General features: G+C 44.3%; 1 protein-coding gene across 1 annotated transcript in view; it reads right to left on the reverse strand.

Annotated features, from left to right (window-relative positions):
- CARMIL1 (capping protein regulator and myosin 1 linker 1) overlaps positions 1 to 25,986 on the reverse strand; it is a 993,695-nt gene that overhangs the window by 159,367 nt on the left and 808,342 nt on the right. Inside the window, exons 30-31 of the mRNA XM_069218803.1 lie at positions 3,624 to 3,690; positions 1,696 to 1,892 (exon numbers count right to left, since the gene is read on the reverse strand). Of these exons, the coding sequence (XP_069074904.1) occupies positions 1,696 to 1,892; positions 3,624 to 3,690 (264 nt within the window). The remainder of the gene's footprint in view (positions 1 to 1,695; positions 1,893 to 3,623; positions 3,691 to 25,986) is intronic.

Below are 25,986 nucleotides of genomic sequence, written 5' to 3' on the forward strand. Positions count from 1 at the left end.
CACTAGAGGATTTTAAAAAAATGCCAACTTTCTAAAAGTGGCATTTTCAGAAATACAATTTAAAATCCAACTTCACCATGAGTTGTGATTTTAAAATGTGATTCCAGAGACACCACAATTGGGGATCCCATTTCATCCCAATTGGAAATTACACTTATAAAATGTAATAATAAGGTGATCACAATGTTAACCTATGGGCAAGGTAGGCCTTGCAATGGTGAAAAACAAATTGAAGAGTTTTTCGCTACCTGGACATGTAACACTTAAAAGGGCAAGTCCAACTTTTTAAACACACTGCATCCTGCCCTTGGCACTGTCCAGCGCCTACCTTAGGAGTGACATATTTATTAAAAAAGGAAGGTTTCAGCCTGGCAAGGGAGTTAACTTGCCAGGTCGATATTGCAGTTTAAAACTGCACACACAGGCTCTGCAGTGGCAGGCTTGAGCTATGTTAGAAGGACTACTTCAGTGGGTAGATAGTGCTGCAAGCCATTAGTAGCATTTAATTTACAGGCCCTGGGCACAGGTAGTGCACTTTACTAGAGACTTATAAGTAAATTAAACATGCCAAATGTGGATAAAACCAATGTTTTCATGTTTTAGGGAAAGACATATTTAGCACTGGTCTGCAGTGGTAAAGTGCCCAGAAATCTAAAGCCAGCAAAAAATGTGGTCAGCAAAACAGGTGAGAAGACAAAAAGTTAGGGGAACTGCCAGGGATACCAAGTCTAACAGCTACCATACCATCCAGGTTTCAAGCCTCCTCTACACAACAAAATAGTCCTCTGGCTGCCTGGAATTGCTCATTCCTGATACCTGTCTCCCTAGAAAGACTGAGAGATTAATAGTGTCTGTATGTTCTTCTACTGAGTAAGACTTTACTGGATCTATATAATTCATCTTCACTATGGGTCCATAATCCAAACACCTATTGGATAATTTCTTTAATTAGTATCCCAAATGCTCCTACCTTTAACGTCAACATTTAGTGGTATGCCAATAGTCTATACTTACTGCTTTTATATCCACACCTGTCCATACCATACGTTTTTTATCTTGGTATAAAACTGTTGGTTTTGATTTCTGCTTTCAATAGCACATTTTGTGTGGCTCAGCAAGATACTGAAATGGAAAGCTAAGGGTGTCACAGACAGACAATGGTTCATTTTGGTTGATGTGAAAGCTCAGTTAGCGTGCATGAAGCCTTTATGTTCTCTTTGACTCATTTCTTGCCAGCAACATGCAAACACTAATTATGAAAGACTAGCTGAACATGCTGGCAAAGTAGACCTAGGGCCTAATTGAGAGTTTGGCAGAGGGGTTACTCCATCACAAAGTGACAGATATCCCGTCCGTCGTATTACGATCTCCATAGGGTATAATGTGGGAGTAATACGGTGGTGAAATATCTGTTGTTTGTGATGGAATAACCCTCTCCGCCAAACTTTAAATCAGGCCCCTAGTGAACGTATCATCCAATCATATTCTTCTACATATGTTTGGCCATAAAAACAGACGTTTACTGAAGAATGTCCAACTTTGGTTACTACTGTTGCAAATCAATTACAATGAAACAATATAAATTTTATGACATAAGTTTGACAAGCTAATAGCTCAACTTGCCCTGTTATTAGAGGAACTTCTAGGTAGATTTTATTTCAGTTGAATCTTGATGGTAATGCATGTTTTACTCACAGGCGTTTTACCCGTTTGTTGCTTCTTGTTCCGTTTTGGCCTTAATTTTGTGAAGTGCTCCAGTTTCTTTGATTCCTCAGAAGGGAGTTCTGCTAGGACGTTTGATGTTCGTTTTTCAAGCTTGGAATGAGGATATGGCGGGTCTTCTGTGTGTATTGGAACTTCTTCTAGGGCTCTATCCAAGTCAAATTCCATTTCTAAAAGCAGCACAAGAGGAAATTAGTTATACCAAACTACAAGGAAAAGTAGTAGGCAATCAATAATTGTTTTTGTTTGAAGAACAATTGTAAAACAAAGATCAACCGAGGGCTGTCCATTGCATTTATTTCAGATCAAACCATGGCACAACCTAAGCTCCATGCTGCTATTCGAACTTATAGTTACATATAAGCAGTGATATAAGACAACATATGCAATGAGTAGATTTTCAAATTTTTTAGAAAATATTTTCTGAATCAGCCTCTGTTATAATTTTTAAAAATAAATGAGTACTATAGTGTATAAACCAAATTTGCTTATATGGTCCTCCACTGCACCTTCAGTTCAGGACTACAAGAACTTTTCTCAAAACTATCAGATTCAAGGTGATAGAAATGTGGGCCATTCCACAGTCGGAAGAATAAGACAATTAGAAGTTAAAATATTGGGAGAGGATTGGGTTCGTACACTTACAATCAGCCAACTCCAACTTATGACCACCCACCTGCATTTTTAACAGGTGGGTAGCTTTCAAAGGCGGACATGGTTAGGACGATCGCAGCAGCAAGGTCCAGGATGGGCCAAGCAAATATGCCCTTTAGGCCTCAGTAAACCATTAGTGGTACAATATTATATACCACTGGGGTAGTTCTTATTTTATAGGCTACCTTGAAAATGAAAAAGAGTTTGACTAACTCAATATGAAAAGACTGATTTCGAGTTGGGAGGTATCATAAAATTCTCAATGTGTGGAATCCCCCATTGAAGGAGTGTCCCCAACACAGGAGATTCCACTATACGATTACCCACCACAATGAACAGTCCTACCATAAATTGCAGGATTTTCTATTAGTATCTGTGGACCCTAAGAGAATTCAAAATGAGTTATGTATAGATGCCTGATAGTAGATGAAATGTATATTTGCTTCTTGAAAAATTGTGATCATCATGTGACTGACAACAGAGTGCTAAACACTGTTTTCTTCTTTGGTAGACGTTATCTTCAACAAAAAAATGTACAACAGTGCTTGCCTCGCTACGGAAAATTGCATCACATGCTCGGTTACATGAGTGTGCCTGACCAATCACACTTGCAGCTTTAGTCATATGTCGAGAGTGTGGAATGACATTGAGTAGCCTACAGTCTTGTTTTTAATAATCTTAAATTCACAATAATGCAAACAACTGCAATAAATTACGTTAAACAGTTCTGAAATTAAAAGTGTGAATTATTTTTTTCTTCTTGATTTCTTCTGATTGCACAATCATAATTATTTTAACTGGTTATATGTTGTCTTCGATTTCATACATTTCTGTTTCTGTTTCAGACAACAGGTGTTTTACCCTATTGTGGAGAGCAGAATTAGGGCTTTTTCAAGGCTGATGCCAACATTTCAGGGATTCACAGGGTCAAGGTCTGTAGTGTTTGTTCTGAGATAGCTCTCTATTTAGAAAGTAATTCTTACTACATACATTTATCTTGAGACAGTTCTTAAATGTCAAAGAGAACAGTCTGTTAAAGAGAGGAGGTCTTTGGAATGTGTGATTTCAATGCTGAGTAATTAATATTGTGGATATGTCACAGTTGGCAGGTCGTTTATCTAGGTGGGGATTTGTGGAACAAATAGGGACACTTAAAACACGCTCACAAAGGAATAAACGTTTTTTTAAAACATTAAATACACAGTGTGTGATTCTTCAATATAAAGGATGGATGTAAATTCTCTTACCAAAAGCCCTTGACACCGGCCTGAGCATTCTGCTATGGATGCTTTTCCTTTTAGATTTAGGGGTCATCTGCATTGTCAAGAAAACAGAACTCAATGAAAAGAGTATCTTAAAGAAGCCATTCTCATTTGGTCAACATGAATAAACTAAAATCACACGTTCTTAAAAAGTATTTACTGTAATACCTATCTAATCTCACAATATTTCGTAATGTAAAAAGTTTGAACCAGAATAGATGATTTCTACTTGTTTTTTTTCCACAAAACCTATATTGTGCATGTCTATCAAAATGGTATTAACAGTCAGTCAGTCAAATTTGCTTTATTTGATTTAACAGAGTAAATCATAAAAGCACATAAATTAAAACATTAATTAAAGCCAACTGAAAACAATACAACAAATTTTAACGGGAAGGATGGAACACACTTGCTAAGTACCATGATACATAAAAACAAAGAGCATGACTGAAAAATGAAGGTACAATAAAGCAGGCCTCACTTAGTTACAATTCAGAGGCAAAAGGAGCGGACATATGTACTAGTGATGCAGTTTCGCAAATTTTGGGTAGAAAAGAACAATATGTAAAGTGTCTAGTGCAACATTCTTTTTTTATATGTGCAAATTGCAGGTTCTGACGGATTGTGCCAACCAGATACAAGCTGACGGAGCAGGTTTAGACAAAAATAGGATAAACGTCATCTGTGCAAAACAGTCATATCTAGTGTCAGATACAGTTCTGTTTACCTTGGAGCTTTAACCATTGCATAATGTCTGCATGGGTTTTTTGACAAACAACGACCAGTCCTTTTCTCATGCACAAATGCACGAAATGCATCCTCAATCCACAATACATCAGCTTTAGAAATTAGTTCTGGACTCAGAAACAGCTTGGCACTTCCAAGATCAACCAAAAGGCATTTTGATATATTGGAACCAGGGTATGCAACGGCAACAGTCTAGCCCCAGATAGCCTTTCAGAATCTCTCAATTAAAATCCAAGTCATTTTTTAGCCAAACGGAGAACCACCAAAGTAGGGGCGGATTTGAAAATAATCAGAAATAAACCTTGCACCCAGTTCTTCATGCATGATCTCTGCAGGAACACTCTAGGGTAACCTTAGGACTGTCCTTAAAAATTATTTTTCAGCTACTTGGATGGGATAATAAGACTTATAGTCCCAAATCTCACAGCCAAATGATACAGTTGGGAAGCATTTGGCATTATAAAGGTCCACTGTAGAATTAACATGGGGCCGGCCAAGCCGCTTCAAGAAGGCATCAATGCTATATTCTACCCTATTAAAGGATTGCATTTGAGCACTCAACAGAGGGTCCCAGTTGCACAGATAGGAGAACTTAACAGTGTTACTGATAGGCTGCCCCTTAAATAAATGGCTTTGGTATTCAAATTTTTCGACCCAAGCTCCATTGTATATGTCTTTGTGAAATTTGTTTTCAGACTCACTTTGTCCATAAAATCAATTTAACAGCCTAGCAAAAGATGCAAATCATTGGCTGTATGCACTATGAGAACTGTTTCGTCCAAGTACAGTAAGGCACTGACCGGCCTTTTCTGAACCTTTGGAACGTCCTTACAATGGGTTACTAAAACTTCTTAATACGTAAAATAAAAAGTAAAGGGGCTAAAATACAGGCCTGGTGGACTCATCCCCCCAATAGAAAGTGTGTAATGCATTCCTCATTGGAGCCAAATCTTACTGAGGCTTCCAGCGAGGTGTGTAAATTAAGGAGGAACATTACAAGCACACTGTCTAGCTCCATGTCCCCAGCACAGCCCATAATTTTCATCTGTCTACTATATCAAAGGGTCCATGAAGGCCAGGTGAATTGACTCTTTCCTCACTAGTGTGTACATGGCAATCAAAAGATAACAGTCAAGGTTCAGTTGGATCATCATTCTTCCTGGCCTAAAGCCATAATGAATGTCAGATAACTCTTTCCATTCTCCACCCAGTCCATCAGACGGCTCAGCAGCAACCTACCAATAACTTTCACTTCAGCATCAATTAGAGAAATGGGATGGTAACAACCTGGGTCAGCACGGTCTCTTTGTTTTTTTTTTAGACCAGTAAGATTACCGATTTCTGCCAGATGTTGTGTGACTAGGGGAGCCCAAAGATCCACATAACACTTAAAAAGGTCACTGGGGACTACATCCAGACCAAGAGCTTTATTGGATGGCAAGGCTGCTACTGCTTATGACTTCAAACATCAAACTATAACTCACCTCCTCTGGAAAAGAAAGCTTTAATGATAAGGAGATGATGACATGCTGTAGAGTCTTGGGACGGAATAATTTAGACCACATCTGATACCACTGCCTCATTTAAAAGTGGCTGGTTCACTATTTTCTAGAAAGCAGGGCTATCTCCTTACTCACAGTCAGTCACTAGCTGACCCCTTGCCTCCTGTTTAAGTACCTTCTTCTGGCACCTACAAACCTCCTTATAGCATCTTCTAGCCTCTGCTACTTCTCCCTTATCATTTGCTTTATGATACCCGGCCTTCTTCAGGTCTGAGTGGGCCTTTGAACAGTTTCAATCAAACCATTCAGGACCTGATCTTTCTGTCCTTCTTGTTTTCCTCTTAAGGACCGCCTGGACTTCGTTACAAATGTAGCTATTACTACATGACTGTGTCAAGTCCCTCAGAAAATCTTTCGGGACGATCTTCCCCATCCTATTCTATGTCCTTGCTCATTTACTGTAAGAGGCTACCTGTATAGGGTAATTCCCTTCTTCCCAAAGTTAAACCGTCTAAATTCTGTCTTTAGTGGATTGTGATCACTGCAGCCATTCCATTTGTCTTAAATTTAGTGAGTAAAGGCATTAAACAGGCTGATTCAAAAACAAAATAAGTAACAGGACTACAGAATTCTGTTAACTACACCAGTATTATCAGATAAAACATATCAATGTTTTGGTCACCCATAGTGACATTCCGGCTTCCAATCAAAACTGCTACTTTCACTCAATGAGCTGCCTCACCTTGCACTTTTCTTTCATTACCCTAGCTTGTGGTAAACGGTGTTATCAGAAAAAGACCACTATACCTACTGCTTGTAGGACAAATTCTCTTCTAATAGGTAATTTAAGTATGAAAGTGTTGATATTAATTAAGAATAAGGAAACCTAACCAAATATGAAAAAACATTTTAAAGGAATTGTAATAAAACTTTATCCAAACATCACAGGACACAAGACCAATGAAGTTAATTTAAAACAAATATATACATATATGTGTGAGATCTATAATATAATAAATACATTATACAGAATGAGACACAAGAGGTTTTTAGTTAACAAGTATATATTGATTACGGCACTCCTATGATATGCCAGACACACTGCCATGGTATTCATGGGGCATACCTGTCAGAGACCAGTGAAAGATGTTTCAAGTAATGCCTACACATACTTGCAATCAAATGTTCATTCACATACTGTACCCATGCAGAGTGTAGCTGCATATGCCCTATGAACAGCCATTATGTGCTAGGAAAACTCTCATATGCCATAAACAAACTTCGCAATCACGCAAATTCAGTTGTGTGTGCTGAAATATAACCTCTTACATTCATTACAGTTTCTAATGCTCAATTGCAATCTCATGTTCCACCTATTAACGTCTAATACCACCATAATAGCAGCATTCACCTGGACAAAGCCACATTCTTTCTTCTAAACCCTAGAAATCCTCCCTTTTTCTTTCCCACTAGCTAGTCACAAAATATGACGTTGTATTAGAGGCTGAGGGATACACCAGGTTTCGAACCAACGAACATCAGGTTACACAAAGATCTCTAAAATGTTTGCTTTAGTTCTCCGAGCTCTCCAACAAGCTTATGGAGATTTATGTTTTTTATACTGCAGTGGAAGTCAAAGTATCTATTTTAAGTTAACAAAAATCTCTACAGTCATTTGAGCCACCCTGTTAAGCTAGCGTAGTCTGTTTTCTTCTACAAAGTTTCTTACTATCATCTGTGCAGAGAGCTGAGTGATTCTTATTGTACAAAGGATTGCTGAAGACTCATTTGATGGGAAGAACGTCCAAGAGTGGAGACTGCTTTAAGGTCACAGAGACTGATAACCAATGCTTCTTTTACACTGTAACATGCTCTGTTGACCAAAGCAAAACACACTAAATATCTAAACTCTTTAAGGAGCTTTCATCTGCCTTCATCAAGCCCTCTTTGTTCTGTCATGTACATCATATGCAGCTACAAAGGCCAGATCCCACATCTTTACTAGTAGTGGTGCCTACAACGTAACCACATTTCTCAGGTTTCTAAATCTATAGGAGGAAGTAGAGAACAGACTGGGATAGTGATCAGAAATCAAAGGATCAACCTGAGAGGCAAAGAAGATATTAGTAATATTGTTTGCATGTTGCAACATTCATTTTCAAACCAACATTTGAACTATGTGAAGAAACAGAACACTTTGGTCCTCATTATGTCTGCCACCTATTGGAGTATGTTAAATTCATTCATGGAAATACCTATACTGCTAGGTGCGTTTCTTCCGCAGTGCAACTTAATCTCCCCATTCTGAGTTGTACATACTGGAATGGGGGACAATGCACTGATTCTGCATGTTTTTCCCTTTTCCAAGTTGCCTAAACAGACAAGAGTCCCTGTCTCTAGAAACCAGTTTGTGGGGAGGATGGGTGGCTCAGTAAGGAATCTGCAACTAGATATTGTATCTACAAGATAAGGCACTACCAAAGGTAAGTAACTTGTCTGTCTGACAGAGACATCTAGTTGCAGATTCCATACCTTAGAATAGATCCTCAAGCAATTCCATCCCCAGAGTGGGTCTGTGAACTAAGCTCATACTAGAAAGACCTGCAGGACTGAACAAGTGAAATGCCTGTCCCTACGGATCTGACTGTCCAGGCAGTAGTATTTGGTAAACATGTGCAGTGATGCCTACGTTGCCACCTGACACATGTCCAGGGCTGGAACTCTGCATGCTAACTCAGTGGTTGCAGTTTTGGCTCTGGTAGAATGAGCATGCAAGCCCTCAGGGAGTAGCTTCTTAGCTAGTACATAGCACATCTTAATGCAAAGTTCGACTTACCTGGAGATGGTTCTATTCTGTACAGCCTGACTTTTCTTCACAGCCACATAACCAACAAAGAGTTGATCATCCACCCAGAACTCTTTGGTACAATCAAGTAGAATGCCAATTCTCTTCTTCGGTCCAGGAGGTGGAGTCTCTCCTCTTCCTTAGAAGGATGTGGTGTGCATAAAAAAGTAGGCAAGGTGATGGACTGGCCTACGTGGAAGAACGTAACCACTTTTGGTAGAAAAGAGGCCCTAGTGCGAAGCACCTCTTTTTCAGGATAGATGGAAAGGTAGGGTGGCTTAGATGACAATGCATGAAGCTTACTCACCCTGCGGGCAGATGTAATAGCCACAAGGAAGGCTCTTTTCAAAGTGAGATGCAAGCCGGAGAGGACAATTGTGGAAAGGCTCAAAAAGAGCACACATCTGAAATGACAAAACCAAATTCAAGTCCCACTGGGGCATTATGAAAGGGGACGGAGGGAACATATGAGTAAGGTCTTTAAGGTACCTACTGACAATAGGAGATTTAAACAAAGAGGGTTGATCAGGCAATCATAAGAAAGCAGAGATTGCAGACAAATAACCTTTGAGAGAGCCCACTGCACAGCTCTGCTGGATCAATGAAAGTATAAACAAAATAACCTCGGAGAAAGGGGCAGAAAGGGGGTCAACAGACTTGCCACAAATTTCTTACAACAACTGGTGTACACTGTTTTGATGGAAGGACGCCTGGCTGCCAAGATTACATTACAGAGTTTGGGCGGAAGGTCGAAAGCTGTCAACTGTCACCGTTAAATCTCCAAGCAAGAAGACGGAGAATGGACATGTTCAGGTGGAGAACCCTCCCCTGCTTCTGTGACAGAAGATCCTCCTGAAGGGGTGATCTAAAAGGAGGATCGACGGCCATGTTAATAAGGTCAGAATACCAGGTCTTTCATGCCCAGTCCAGTGCCACAAGGATTACTTGAGCATGGTTGTTCTTGATCTTCTTGAAAACTCTGCATAGAAGTGGTTAGGACCGAAAGGCATACAGGAGGCCTGAGTTCCACTCAAGATGAAAGGCGCACTACTACTGCTGACATTGAATGTTCTTTGTGGAGGCGTCCAGATTTAACAAAGGCTCTCCCCACTGCTGATGGAGACTTTGTGTCACCTCCGGATGGAGACGTCATTCATGATTGACTAAGCATTTCTGGCTCAATTTGTCCAGTCTGACGTTCAGAGAGCCCACCAAATGTTAAAACACCAGGGAAATACCCTGTTGCTTCAGCCATGTCCAGAGGCTCAGAGCCTCTGGACAAAGGGTCCACGCCCCCACCCCACCCTACCTGCTGCAGTACGACGTCAGTGGTGTTGTCTGTCAACAACCTGCACTATGCTCCCCTTGAGAAAGGGAATAAACTCTTTCATTGCTAGCCTGATCACCGGAAACTCCAACAAGTTGAGGTGGAGTTTGTTTTCTGCTGGAGACTAGATGCCTCTGATCTGCATGCCTCCTAGATGGCCACCCCATCCCAGGAGTGACATATCCATCACTACTGTGAGATCTTGTTAGGGAAGGGGGAGGGAACTGACTCTGGGCCAATCGCGGTTTGTTAACCATCATTGCAGATCTCGTGCAGTCACCTCCGAGATCTAGACCGTGTTGGAGATATTCCCGATGCTGCACTGTAGGAAAGTACCATCATTCTTGGCATGTTACCGCCATTTTCACCTGTATGTCAGTATGTTTTTGCCTGTCTCACTGGGATCCTGCTGGCCAGAGCCCCAATGCTCATAGTTTGTGGCCTAATGTGTGTGGTGTGAATAGTGCTTAACTGTGTCACTGAGGCTCTACTAATCAGAACCTCAGTGCGTATGCTCGCTCTGCTTTTAAATTTGTCACTATAGGCTAGTGACTTCATTTACCAATTTCAATTGGCACACTGGACCCCTCTTATAAGTCCCTAATATATGGTACCTAGGTACCCAGGGCATTGGGGTTCCAGGAGATCCTTATGGGCTGCAGCATTTCTTTTGCCACCCCTAAGGAACTCCAACAAACCCTTTCACAGGACTGCCACTGCAGCCTACGTGAAATAGTACACACATTAATTCACAGCCATTTTCACTGCACTTAAGTAACTTATAAGTCACCTATATGTCTAACCTTCATTTATGGAAGGCTAGGTGCAAAGTTACTAAGTGTGAGAGCACTTTTGAACTAGCAAAGGTGCCCCCATGCAGTCCAGGTCCAATGCCCCGGACTTTGTGAGTGCAGGGACGACATTACACGCGTGCACTACATATAGGTCAATACCTATATGTAGCTTCACAATGGTAACTCCGAATATGGCCATGTAAGGTGTCTAAGATCATGGAATTGTCTCCCCATTCCAAATATGGTAAGGGGGAGCCAATCCCATGCATCCTGGGGGCTCCACCATGGACCCCTAGTACTGCCAAACCAGCTCTCTGGGGCTTGCACTGCAGCTACAGCTGCTGCTACCTCACAGACAGGGTTCTGCCCTCCTGGGGTCTGAGCAGCTCAGTCCCAGGAAGGTAGAACAAAGCAGTTCCTTTGGGAGGAGGGTGTTACACCCTCTCCCTTTGGAAATAGGTGTTACAGGCTTGGGAGAGGTAGCCTCCCAGAGCCTCTGGAAATGCTTTGAAGGGCACAGATGGTGCCCTCCTTGCATAAGCCAGTCTACACTGGTTCAGGAAACCCCAGTCCCTGCTCTGGTGCGAGACTTGACAAAGGAGAGGAGAGTGACCACTCCCTTATCCATCACCACCCCACGGGTGGTGCCCACACTCCTCCAGTGTGCCCCAGACATCAGCCATTTTGTTTTCCAAGGTGTGGGGACATTCTGGAGGCCTCTGAGTGGCCAGTGCCAGCAAGTGACATCAGAGACCCCTCCTGATAGGTCCCTACCTGATAAGGTAGCCAATCCCTCTCTTAGGGCTATTTTGGGTCGTTCCTGTGGGTTTCTCTTCAGATTCTACTTGCAAGTTTCCAGCAGGAATCCACTGCAACTACTACTTCATCCTCTGACCTCGGATCAACCACAGACTGCTCCCGGAGCCGCTGTAACAACAACAAAGTATCCAGAAGGGCTACTTTTCCTCTGCAACTTCAGCTCCAGCCAGCAACTGCAACAGTTTCCACGGTGTGCCCGCTCTGGGGACTCCCTGTCTTCTCCCTGCATCAGAAGGACCAAAGAAATCTCCAATGGAGTGACGGAGTCACTTCCCTGCTCTTGCAGGCACCTTCTAAGTCAACAACTGGGTTTATTGGACTCCTCTCCTGGCGACAAGCGTGCTCCTTGGAACACAGGTGGTGGACCCCTTCGACACAGAGGGGGTGATTCTAACTTCGGCGGGCGGCCGCCCGCCAGCCCAGGGCAAATCAACCTTCCCACGAGGACGCCGGCTCAGAATTGAGCCGGCGTAGTGGGAAGGTGCGACGGGTGCAGTGGCACCTGTCGCGTATTTCAGTGTCTGCATAGCAGACACTGAAATACTTTGTGGGGCCCCCAGGGGCCCCACGGCACCCCCTACCGCCATCCTGTTCCTGGCGGGAGACCCGCCAGGAACAGGATGGCGGTAGGGGGTGTCAGAATCCCCATGGCGGCGGAGCACGCTCCGCCGCCATGGAGGATTCTGCAGGGCAGCGGGAAACCGGCGGGAGTCCGCCGGTTTCCCGCATCTGACCGCGGCCGAACCGCCGCGGTCAGAATGCCCTGCGGGGCACCGCCGGTCTGTCGGCGGTGCTCCCGCCGACCCTGGCCCAGGCGGTCTCTGACCGCCGGGGTCAGAATGACCCCCAGACTGTCCTAAGGTCCTGCTGTCCAAATTTAGAGGAGGTAAGAGCTTACCTTCCCGTTAGGGACAGTACACCTGTGCACCGCGTCATCTTCACCTCCTGAGGCCTCTGTGCACTATTTGCAAGAATCCTTTGTGCACAGCCTGGCCCAGGTTCCCCAGCACTCTATCCTGCAACGCTCAACTCGCTGAGTTGTCCTCCGTCGGCGTTGGACCTGCTTTTGTAGTGCTTCAACAACCGCAATTTGCACCTTCTATGTCGCAGTGTCCTGGGACCTTCGTGGGTGCTCCAGTGTTGGGAGCCCCCTCTGCATCCTCAGTCTGAGTTGAGGCCCCCAGGTCCCTCCTGGGTGCAGGAAGCGTCACTTTGATGCAATCTGTGACTTTGCTTGAACCAAGGCTTATTGGACGAATCCAGCGCCAAAACTCACCTGCCTCCAACATCTCTTCATGGTACATCCATTACGTCACACAGGAACCCGCAGGCATCTTCCTTTGGTGCATTTCTGCAGTATTTGTCCAACCGGGGACTCTACTTTTGCACCCTCTTCTAGGTTGGCACAGGCTCCTGTCCTTCCTGGAACTTCTTTCGACTTCTGGACTTGGTCTCCTCTCTTTGTAGGTCTTCAGGTCCAGGAATCCACCATTTGTTGTTTGCAGTCATGCTTGGTTCTTACAATAACTCTAATCACAACTTGTAGTTTGTCCTAAGGAAACTTGCAGTACTTTACTCCTACTTTCCTGGGCTCTTGGAGGGGGGTATTTTACTCACCTTTGTGGTTTTCTTACTCTCCCATTGATTCTCTACACACTACCCTTGTCTAGGGGGGAATTCGTGCTTCGCATTCCACTTTCTAAGTATATTGTTTGTGTTGCCCCAAGACCTATTTTCTCCCATTGCATTCTATAGTTTTTTCTATTGTTTGCACTATCTTATGTCTAATTACTTACCTTATTTGGTGTCTAGTGTATATATTGTGTGTAATACTTACCTCCAGAAGGAAAACCACTAAGATATTTTGGCCTTGTGTCACCCAAACAAACTACCTTTATTTTTGGTAACACTGAGTATTGTCTTTACTTGTGTAACTATAAGAGGTATTGCAGGAGCTTTGCATGTCTCCTAGTTCAGCCTAAGCTGCTCTGCTATAGCTACCTCTATCAGCCTAACCTGCTATAACACTGCTACATTTCACTAATAAGGGATAACTGGACCTGGTATAAGGTGTAAGTACCTTAGGTACCCACTACAAACAAGGCCAGCCTCATACATGCACCCACTGGAACTTCAGGTCCCACTGCAAAGCCAATATATGCCATCTAGCATGTCACCAGCAATATGCAGGAGGCCATGAGGCTCCGCAGCCTTAGAGTCATTCTCACTGAAATCCAGGATAGAGGCTGAAACATCAGTAGCACAGCCTGATTATCCTAGACTCGCCGCTCAAGAGGATAAGCCCGCTATTGAGCTGTGTCCAGAACATCTCAGATGAAAGGAAACATCTTAGAGGGACTCCGGGGAGCCTTCAGCATGTTTATAGTGAACCCCATTGAATGCAAGAGGTATACCATAGTCTGGAGGTGGGAGATGACAGCCTGGGGCGATTCACCTTCAACAGCCAGTCGTTGAGATAGAGGAAGACTAAAACCCCTGATCTGCAAAGATGAACTGCGACCACCGTCTTTTTGAGGAAGAAGTGGAAGAAGTAGAAGCTCTTGTCCTTTTTGGGCACCAGAAAGTAGTGGGAAAAACAACCACAAACTACTTCATGCATAGGGACCCTCTCTACGGCTCCTTTGGCCAAGAGAGCCGTAACCTCCTAGCAGAGAAGTGCCATGTGATCCTGCGCCATCTGATCGTAAGATAGTGGCATGGATGGAAGGGTAGTCAAGAAGGGGAGGGAGCAGCCCTTTCAGCTATTTGCAAAACCCACCTGTCTGATGTGATGGACTACCAGCAGAGCAGGTGATTGTGGTTCCTTCCTCCAACAGGTCCCTGATGGGGAATCATCAGACTAGGAGGGTTTGGAGGCCTGGGGCAGTTGGCTGGCCAGACCGCTGACTCCCTGATCCACAAGGATGGTGGATCCCACATCCTCGGCCACAAAGAGGCTGGGCAGCATGTGCGGCACAGTGGCTGGAGGAAATGGATGTGGTTGGGCACCTCTTCCGTAGCCATGAAAGGGGCGGAAATCAGACTGAGGGGGATGAGGCTCAGCTGCAAGGCTCTGGCCATAGTACAAGAATCCTTGAAGCACCTAAGCCCTGAGTCTGCTTTCTTGTAGAAGAGATGGATACCATCAAAGGGCATGTCCATAAGATTGGCTTGGACATCCCCCGAAAAGCCAGACATCCTCAACTTGGTGTGGCGTTTAAGGGCCACTGTAAATGAAACTGCTCTGCCCAGTGAGTCAGTCATGTTCAGTCCACATCGGATCATGAACTTTGCTGTGTTTCTCCCACCACCAACTGCTTGGGAAAGTACAGAACGGGCCTTCTACGGGACCTGTGGCAGCACTTGCAGAACCATATCCCACAGCGTAGAGGAGTAACAGCCCAAAAGGTATGCATTGTTCACGTACCGCAATGCTAGGCTGGCGGAAGAAAACATTTTCTTCCTAAGTGTGTCCAGCCTCTTGGATTCCCTATCCAGGGGTACAAAAGGTAAAGCACCCTGGGATGTGAGAGGTTTGGATAGCCAAGCCCTAAGGAGGGGGGGGTTGCTTTAGGAAACTTGGATCACCCAGTGCAGGGGGGTGGCAATTGGCAATAGTCCTGTTCACAGGAGCCCCTGTGCTGGGTGTAGACCAGGCACCCAGCAGGACATTAGTAGGGGCTTCATTAAAGGACAATACAGGTTCAGAGAATGAAGCTCTAGGCTGAAGCACCTGTATCAGGGGGTTAGTCCTGGCTGCCACCGAAGGCAGCTCGAGGCCAGGACCTCAGCCGGTCTTCCCACCACCATCGAATAGGGTGCTCCCTCCTCCGTAGCCACGGCAGGGGAAGAAATTATGCCAGTGTCTGGGGAAGTATCCAGACCACTGGCTTCAACCAGGTCTGTTCGCCAGTCCATAGTGTCTTCAAGTTGGCATTCCAAAGGGTTCAGCGACGTGAGAGACTGGCACCTTGTTGCAGGAACATCCTTCCCCCCAACTTTTTGCCTGTTTTTTTAATGCAACTTGGACTGGAGTGCACTGGGATCCTGCTAACCAGGTTCTTTCCCTAAAACACTGCAAAAGTGATAGGATACACCTTTAGCTACCACTATAAGTCCCTAGTAAAAGGTACTTAAGTACTCAGGGCATAGGGTATTATGGGTAAGCCCCTGAGGGCAGCAGCACTGCCACCATCTAGGGCCATGCTTCCAGATACACCCAGCACTGCCATAGCAGGCTGAGTGTCCTCGTGAAAACCTAAAATACAAACTCGACATGGCACACTCCCTGTGTGCCCTGTCCACCCTACACTGCACCTGTTATGGGTATGTCACCCCTCTAGCAGGCCTTCCAGCCCTAAGGCAGGGTGCACCATACTATGTGTGAGGGCATAACTGCATGAGCAATATGCCCCCACTGTGTCCTTGCCAAACCTGGGACATAGTGAGTGAACAGAGCAGCCATTTTGTTACATGCACTGGACACTGGTCAACACGAGTTTCCCAGCTACATAATGGCTACTCTGAACGCTGGGTTGTTTGGTATCAGACAACTCAGAATGATGAATCCAAACTGGTACCAGTACTGGATTTATTATAAAAATTTACCCATGGATCACCTTAGAGGTGCCCCCTGCAAACATTTTACTATCCTGGCATGGTTGTTGACTGGTTCCAGCAAGCCTGCCACATCCAGAGAGCCAATATACAAACCTGAGGGAGAGCCCTGTCTATCTGGTTTGTAAAGCAATGCCCTTCCTGGGTGGAGGAGCTAACACCTCCTCCCTCAGGAATGTGCACTACCCTGGCAGTGAGCTTCAAAGGGCTGCTGGCCTGCTGCTAGCAGCAGATGGCCTCCCCCTTTGCAAGCCCCCACATGTGGAGGGAGCAAAGGTAGGAACCCGCACAAATGGTACGAGGAGTGGCCTCACTGAGCATGCACCACCCCATTGGCTTGCAGGTGAAGTGGACACTTCGTTTCAGTTTCCTCCATGTTAAAATGGAGGAAAATAGCCAATCAGGTTTAGGGAAGTGACCCTCCCCACACAGGAAGTGGTCACTGTAGTGGATGTAGCCACCCAAGGGTAAGCGTCCCATTGGACACTACCAGGTTCCCCCTAAAATGCCCATTAAATTCAGTATTTAGTGGGCTCCCCTAGACCAAGAAATGAGATTTGAAAAGCAAAGAAGACCAGCACCAAAGAAGATCCAAAGCAAGAAAACTGTGGCTCGGCTGCACAAGAAACGGTGCCAAACCCTGCCTGCTGCACCCAGGACCCAACTATCACCGCTGAGGAGGAGCTGGACTGTGGACTGACCCCAAGAAACCCAGGGAACCTCCAGGCTTCAAGAATCACCCCAGATCTCCCTTCTGAGTGGAGGCAACACTCAAAAACCAAGCAAGAACCAATAAACTGGTGATGGTCACTTCACTGATCGGCCGACATCTCCGCAACAGGAAGTTGTAGCCAGACCCGATGACACACCAACACCCAACCAGTCATCACCTGCAAGTGTGCCAAGTTTGGTGGCAGTGCACCCTCCAGTGGTCGAGTTACGCCAATACACTGGGTACTGGTCAGCTGACATTTGACAACGAAAAAACAAGCTCCCCCAGAGCTGAAAGAGGATCAGAAGGAAGCCCCAGTTGAGGGATTGCAGGAACACCCTGGACCTCCAATCAGAGTGCCCCTGTTGTCGTGTAAGCAGCCCTCAAAGAGATTCACCTCCAGCTCCAAAGGACTCCGTTGCAAACGGCTCCTCGATCTCCAACTCGCCCTGCATCCGGCTTGCAAAGTGGAACCAGCTGTGCTCCACGGGTCCACACCCCTTGCGACCTCAACAGCCCAATGGGACCCCCAGACACCATCTTTAAATCTGCAAACCAGCTACGAATGGCGCCTCTAGGTGGCCCTGTGCTGTGCAAAGAGATTTTCCAATGCTGCTCCCACTGGAACCGGGAGCCACCCGAGGCTCTACTGCTAGCACAAGGTGCCCACCGACTGCTGCGACCATCCAGCAAAAGAGAAGAGACTGGTAACCCAACTGTTTGATTTTTAATGCATTTTTAAATGTGACTGCCTATTGATTCCAATGGTGCGTAATTACACACAGAAAGACTAACTTTATCAGAAATTTAAAAAGTAATATCTCAAAAAGTATTCTAAAGATCTTGGTCTTAAAATTTATGTAAAAGTCTGAAGTATTTTTTATAAATTCTGGTCTGGAGTTAGTCATTGAGTGTGTGTGTGGTGCATGACTGGATCTGTGAGCACAGCAAATACTTAGCACATCTCCTGGATTAGCCTAACTGCTCGACCAGCTACCTTAAAAATTGCAGCATTATGTAGTCTAATGTTTACCTCTGGAAACCAACGTGTGGTTGCCTGTACCCCCCCTTACAGTGTGCTTGGTTTTGCACACTACATAGGGGTTCAGCCTCCAACAAGGGACCCCCCATTCCTCACCAAACGCCAACCCATAAAAAAAGGATCAGGATCCAACATAGGGGGCAAGGTCCCTGTTGGCGTCACGTGTTTTCGATCCGGCAATGAGGTTGGAGCTACACTGCCTGGGGGTACGGGCGGCACCAGGATCATCAGCATCAGAACTGGCGTTGGTGAAGGTTGAGGTGGTACGACCAACGTCGGTTTGGATCCAGGAACGTATTCATGGGTACCCTCTAGAGCCAGGCCGAAGCTCTGACAACCAAATGGGCCCCTCTCCCAACCCTGCAGGGCCTGAAGGCGCTCCAGCAAAGTCGACTGCCTAAAAAGGAGGTGCACGGCCTCATCAAACTCTATGTTTGTTAGGTAGGGGTCACTGTGACTCTTGGAAACTCGAGGAGGCGCGTAGTTGACCCAGACGCAGGTTCAGTGGATGGAGGCCTAGAGCGACGATGCTCCCATTCCCTAATCTTGTCAGCCAACGGACGGGGTGAAGTCGAAGAACGCTTGTTCTTCTTCAACTTCTTTTTGTGCCTCGGCTTAACGAATTGTCCCCAGGACTTGGGAGAGAGATGACGATAAGTGGGGGCTCGGTGATCAAACCGGGACCTTCCTCTTGACCAAGATCGGAACTGACTCAGAGCCAAGCACTGGGCCACCAGGAGCTTTAGGGACCGCTCTCTCAAAGCTTTTGGATTTATGGCCCGGCACTCTGAGCACGACTTCAGGTCATGGTCGCACTCAAGACACCAAAGAGAGATGAGGTACTGATCCGTTACTGACATCGCTCGATGACAGGATCTGCAGGGCTTGAACCCTGTCTTACAAGAAGACATCCTCGATGCACTAGGAGTGTAGACTCTTAAAGGTCTTTTTTAAAAAGGTGAAAAAAGACCAGTCACAAAACGACTGAGGAGTAGCTCTTTCTTCAGATTGGCACTGGCTGGGGTGTAAATAAAAGAACGGACGTCGGCACGCCAGGGTGGCATCTATGTATGGCCTGCACGTCATTTCCGGCGTGCACGACACCAATGATGGACGCAGAGCTGATCAATGCACCTGACAGCATGCAGGGGTACTGCTCAAGAAAACTCTCTGGATCCAGACTGACACTTGGGGAAATTCTAAGGTAAGGAATCTGCAACTAGTTATCTCCATCAGATAACCTCATCTATAGTTGTTTGCCTTGGAAGCACAACTGCTGCAGCCATCGCTTCGCTGTCTCACTGTGGTTCTTCTGTCCACTGACTAATGATCCTTGTGGTCCTAGTTCTTCATAATCTCTGCTCTAACTCTTTCAGTTTTCTAGAGTAGGGCACTCTTTTGGTAGCATTTTATACACAGAGTATATTAAGGCTCTACATCTCATCACCTGGTGATGTAACACAAATTCCAACCACAATTCTCAGCAGCCATCAGTGACAATGTCAACATTCTTTCCTCCGCCTAGTCAAGGAATTTGTTGTTCCTGGGTGCCATGCAATGGCCATGCAGCATAGCGTTGCTGTTGAGGATATCTGCAGGATGCAGACTACTACACACTAAATTTTCTATTAGGTGTTTTCTGGACAATTTCTTGCTGCATTGTGGTTATTTTTTGGTCTGTATCGCAATGGTCATCGCCTCCCAGCATGAACAATCAATATTACTGATCTCAACATATCATCAATGTGAATATCCAATACCCAATTGTCACTGCATCAAACCCTTACATTTTCTGGTCCAGTCACTGCCAGGTAAGCCTTCTTAGAACTATATTCCGCATCTAGGTAAAATTAGGGCTACCATAAAGACACGTATCCTAAACTATGACAGCTGACTATCATCATCATCTTTATTTCAGCAATATGGTATAAAAAGCATATAAAACATAACATTTATAAACATAAATACACTTGAACATAAGAATTCAATTTTGGTCATTAAGAAACTATAAAAATCCTACATTAAATGACATTCTAAAAATTTCCAGGATAGACAGTAATGACATTAAAAACAAAAATAATCAATAAAATCAAAGCACCCATTAAAGGCTTACAAACTCCTGTCGCTTTCTAATCACAAATGCATTTCTAATAACATTTGAAACATTGAAATTACATTGTGCAACTATCATTTAGATCTATAACGATCTGTGAATAGGTCAACTGCTGATCTCTGTGTTCAAACATACACATACTTCAATCACTAAAGAATGTGTACTGTGGTCTCTGCCGTTACACAAAACTAATGTGAGGAATCATGGCCTACTCAAAATAGAGGTGGCATGAGATCCTCCATGGTGTTCTGGAGATTTGCTTGATAATAATCATAAATCCCCTGTCTGGAGAGTGACTCTTCAATCCTGGAAAGCACCTGTGGTTCCACCGCACTATACTGGAGTCCTCAGCCATTTCTTGGTCACATACTCTTGGCACTCTGGTGATTGGCTATGGTGGGTGATATCTGCTGTGGTCTGGATCGGCCCTCCTATCTGCTGCTGCAGCAGTTTTAAGCTCTGCGGAATCCTGGGATTGGTTCCACTGCTCCGAGTATGCCTTTTCACAAAGATCGTCCAGCACTACCTTTACTTGTTGGACATAAATAATTACGGTCAAGGAAAATGGAGTGTACTTTTTATGCAGCTGCTGATCAAATGGTGCTCAAGATGGAGGTGGAGGGGTCAAACACTTGGATACCCTCACAGGTGATAAGCTCCACCATACAAACCTACACAACATAACAGCAGCTCCATGGTACATCAGAATCTGATTATCATTGCTGGATGCCTGCCATCCATCTAATCATCTGCTGCAGCCAGCTTGCATGAAGATACTTAAAATCTTTGTAACTCTTGGCTGATTTCACAATGTTAATTTTATATTTGTAAGTCGAAGATGTCTTCAGGGAAACTGCTTGCACACAGTGCAAATTGATTTCTTGTGACGCACTCGCAAGCATTCTGGTCATATCAGCACTATATAAAGCTAAAAATTAAAAAAACTGTAATGGAAACCCTGCCTTTGGCCGGAAGCCCTGAGCCGCTGCAAAGACCACTATGCGAAGAGCAGAAAGTATTACTTATATCGGCAAAAGTAAGAATGCTTCTATCCTGGTTATAGTTTAGGAAGAGATTTCCTACAAGCTTAACGTCTCCTTCAAATCCTTTCAAATCCAATTTAGCTTCTACTCAAGAACTTTGAGAATCCCAAAACTTTAGAATCTGAAATGGAAGTAAGCCAGATTCCTCTACATTGAGTGTAAATTCCGACCTCTTTAACATGATTATCATTCGGGGATTTTTGATTGATCTGCCTTAAGCGAAAACATTAATATTATTATTATTATATAGATATATAATGCCTCGCTCTTTTCCTTCTTAATGTGGATTCCACTAGCCTGGACGTCTGTGAGTAGCACTGTAAAGCAAGAGAGGCTGCAAGGTAGAAAAGTAAATGTATATTGTTTACTTTTCAAAAGATTTGTAAGATATTCTAAACGTGCACCTCAGGTGATATTTTGGCCATGCAACAAGGAGAGCCATTTGCCTCAGAAGCAGAACCATCTGTATTTTAGGTGATGTCACCCCTTACAATTCAAATTCCTTAAGCAAAACGACTCAATAAACCTTTTTGCCTAGAAGGATGCTGCTCAAAAACTGTGACACATATAGCCTTATTCTCAGTGAAAGATATGTTTAGCCGTATTCCAAAGTCTTTCTGCTTCCTTAGCTTTGTCTCTGAATGCAAAATCTGAAGTAAATATTTGCATTGATTTCTGACAAGTCAAAGAGACTTATTGGTCCTTTATTAAAGAAAGTGAACAAAGTCAGGATCGTGGGTCAGACACAACTAAAAATCCTGCCAGACTCTGGGAATAAACTTATTTCTTTCAAAACGCAATCTAATCTGCAAAGAGATGTACTGAGTTCCATAAGGGGACAGCACTTTACAGATCAGTTAAAAAAGGTTACTCTGCCCCTTGCTTAGATGCTAACTTTCAGATCTCTATCCCTGACCTTATATTCATTGTCCGCACCTCCCATTCCACAGACCTAAACCTGAGTCAATTTCCAACGCACGATAAATAATTATACATCACTTCTTTAGTAGCGGACTTGAGATGCCACTGTACTTGGAGACTTCCACTAATGTGTCTGTTTTACAAAAAAATAAAATAACCTCACAAATTAAATAAAATACTACAGATTCCGTTTTTACTACGGATTGTGTATCTCTCTCTTTTTGGGTGAAATGCAGTCAGGCTCAGAGTTTCCTTTAATTTTGTTACCACTGACTAGTTCCCCGAATGAAGACTCCATTGAGGAATTTCAACCAAACTTAACAGTGACTATGCTCAGTATTTCTCGCAGCACCCGCATTTACCGATTTTTGTTTCTATTACAGGTACCTAGAGTTGTGTTGGTTCTGCTTAGCCCTATGGATGCAACCTGGAAGCGGTAAAGAACCTGTCTGCAGGCAATCTGGGGGCACGCTGCAATTTCAATTATCTCTAAAGTGAGAAAGGACTGCAGACCACGGTGTTTGGTTCACAGACCATAAATGACTGTAATGACGTTTTCTTGTCCCAGGCCTTATATTTGGTGTACGCCCAAGTCTAGTTTTAACATAAAATAGCTCAGGGTTAAATACGGCCCCATTTCTAGTAAACTTTACATGCGAATAAGGGCACTACCCATCCTCCGGTGTGTACCCTTGTTTTGGCCAGGAGCTTATATATTGACTTCACATGGCCACTGACAGTTTCTAGTGTGAGGTTCTCCGAATGCCTGTGAACCTCGTACAGGCTGCCAAGATTGAACATCTCAGTAGTCTTGGCATCCAGCCCGTTCACAAAGAGGGCAGCATGTTGGCCAAACAGAATTGATTTGAAATTCAAAAGCTCAAAAAGAGAATTCTGAAGCTCTGGAGATGTGTGTGACAGGATTGTGTATTTTGTTTGGAATTCACCAAACATGCACACAATGCTGACAATGCGCACCAAACATTCCATCCCAGTCTGTATCGGGTCATTGGTTTATCTGTACTATGACGAGTGTCCACCTTACTCTGCTAGCCAATGCCTAGTGTTGTCTTCATTCTAATGAGTCAATGTCAGACTTCCCAAGTCCTTGGCTGATTAAGTGCGAGAGAGTGCGATTAAGTGCGAGAGAAGTGATGCCAACAGCATCATAGCAGGCGGGCATAGAAAGGCTAAAGTTGGCTGCAGACAAATGGGTTAAGACCAGTCTGGAGCCATAGTTGTCTAGAAACAATAGTGGGCTGGGCAGCGGGCAAGATTTGTCACACATGCATTCACTGCCAACCAAGCTTGAGTTGCCCTGTCCCATCCCAGCTCACCAAGAGTCACCCCCCAGCTACAATAAGACAATGGGAGGCTCAGACTGACCAATAGTGGTTGGATGAGAGGCTGATCTGACAGCGTGAGGAGTTCTAATTTGGGTTTTGCAACGACTACCATGATGCAGCAGCATTATTCCTGGACCCGAGTGGGGTAACCTGCAGGCACAAGACAGGTAGCCACCCAGCAGAGACGTTTTAAAACAATGATCGAGAGCACTGCCTATGGGCACTCCAGGACTGTGACATTAAGTGTGGGTACTGATGCTCAGAAAATACATGCACAATTTAAGCATTGTCCTTTAGGTAGCATAGAATACAGTAAGGTAACTATAACTTGTACCCTGCCGTGCACAGTTTTCTCATCAATAATGTTACTGCAAATGTTACAGTGATATTATCATGGTGTTATATAAGAAGTCATGAGTGCTGTAATATCTGGGGTAATCAGCAGTGCATATATATATATATATATATATATATATATATATATATATATATATATATATATATATATATATATATATATATATCATGGCATTTCTGGCATCACAATACATTCCTCTCGCCCTGATATCAATATCTATTGTGTTTTTACATAACCATTTACCATCAAAATACTCTGGTAGGTTCTGGTGCATTATGTAATGAAAAGAGGGACTTCCCACCTTTGGCTTGCAGTTTGCTCTAACCAATACGTTAATCTGTAGATGTGGTACATTTACATCTTTAAAGAGCAAGCATCTTTGACATGAAATAAACATTTCAAAAGAACCACTCTGACAGGACTGTACGGCAATAACTGTTCAAGATAACGACAATACAGAAAAATAAGCACAAACAAGACAGCAAATATTCAAAATAAGAGATTTATCTCTTGAGGATTAAATATTCTTCCACCATTCGATTAAAGTATTTTGAATACTCGGTGGGTATCACTATGGCTTCACAAACATCCGGTGCCCGGAAAGGACTCAAATAGAATAATCTGTTGTTTTTCTGTAGCTCAGCTCTGCTTGTGAATGACGGTCTTCCGATTAATTTCAGCCAGTGACTATAAACTGAGGACACTGCAAGGTCCTAGGGGATGCGCGCGCTAGGCGGAAGCAGGGGAGCACAAACGCCATAACAAGCAGGCCGCAGCCACTGAACATTCCTTGGGTACTTACACTTTTACAGCAGAGAGTCTCCATGCAGCGAGAAGAAAGAAAAGAACATGAATAAAGAGAAGACGAGACAAAAGGATTTCAGAAAGAACGAGAGGCGAGACAACATATGAAAGAGCAAAATGTTCAAAGCAGAAATACTTCAGAGGAGACAGAGAGAAAAGCAAAGATGCAGTCCCTCACGGCTCGTAAAATCTGTTCGCCCTGCACTGAAAACAACCGGGTATATTGTATCCTTAAAGAGAAAGAACAGCCGAAGGCCCTTTCCACTGGTTCTCAAGCATATGTATGGAGAGCCAACGCCATGCCACCAAGTCCACACACGGGCGGGCGCGCACGACACACACTGCTGCTGCGCATGGACGTTTCAAGGAACTGACAAGCATGAACACTTCCCGATGCATAATACTGTGAAAAGGAGTGATTTGAAAACGCCTTACTGGGTATCTCGAGTAGGGCACGAAGATTTCCAACACTCTACCCAAACCATATTTTGCTTATTGGAATGGTCTCCACATATAACAAGCATTGGCAAAGCCAATAGGTCTCACCTATGCAAGAGATTTCCTAATGTATTTCAGCCATATTGTGCACCAGCGTGGCTGCTGTTCAGCATGGCTAAAAGTTAGTGGCATGGAGGAGAGTGGCGTGGAGTCTCGCAGATGGGTGAAGAGTGGAGTAGTGTGTTGTAGAGTGGAGTGACAGAGAGAGTTGTGTATTGGAGTGGCATAGTGTGGAACAGAGTAGAGTTATAGTGGCAAAGTTCAGTGCCAATGAGTGCAGTGGCATTGAATTCAGTGGCATATAATGCAGCATCATAGAATACAGTGGCATAGCTCAGAGTGGTGCATAGTAGAATGCAATAGTGCAGACTGGAGTGGCATGGAGTGACAAAGGGTAGAGTGGCATACAGTGGAGAGGTGTAAAGTTGAGTAATGCAGAGGGCAGTGGCACAGAGTAGAGTCAGGTGGAGTAAAGTGGCAGAGTGCAGAGTAGAACTGAGTGGCATAGAGTGCAGTAACATAGAATAGCACTAAGTGTGCAGAGTAGAGCAGAGTACAGTGCAGTAGAGGGCAGTGGTATAGAGTTGCTGTTGTGTGCTAGAAAAAATAATTTTTCCTACACCCAGTATCCAGTAAGATTGTTAAATAATTCCTCTCACTTTAAAGTCAGAGGAAGAAAAGTGAACAAGTGCTCTCAGAAGACAACACCTGACATATGACCTCGGCCTTCAAATGCACAGTAAATGTGACAAGAAGAAGATTTAAAAGCCTATTTACAGTACAGGAGGTTGTGGAAGTATTTAGTGAGAACAAGTTGCTTACCTTTGGTAACTCCTTATCTGGTAGAGGCAATGGGCCCG

This window comes from Pleurodeles waltl, chromosome 2_1 (assembly GCF_031143425.1).
Source record: "Pleurodeles waltl isolate 20211129_DDA chromosome 2_1, aPleWal1.hap1.20221129, whole genome shotgun sequence".
NCBI lineage: Eukaryota > Metazoa > Chordata > Amphibia > Caudata > Salamandridae > Pleurodeles > Pleurodeles waltl.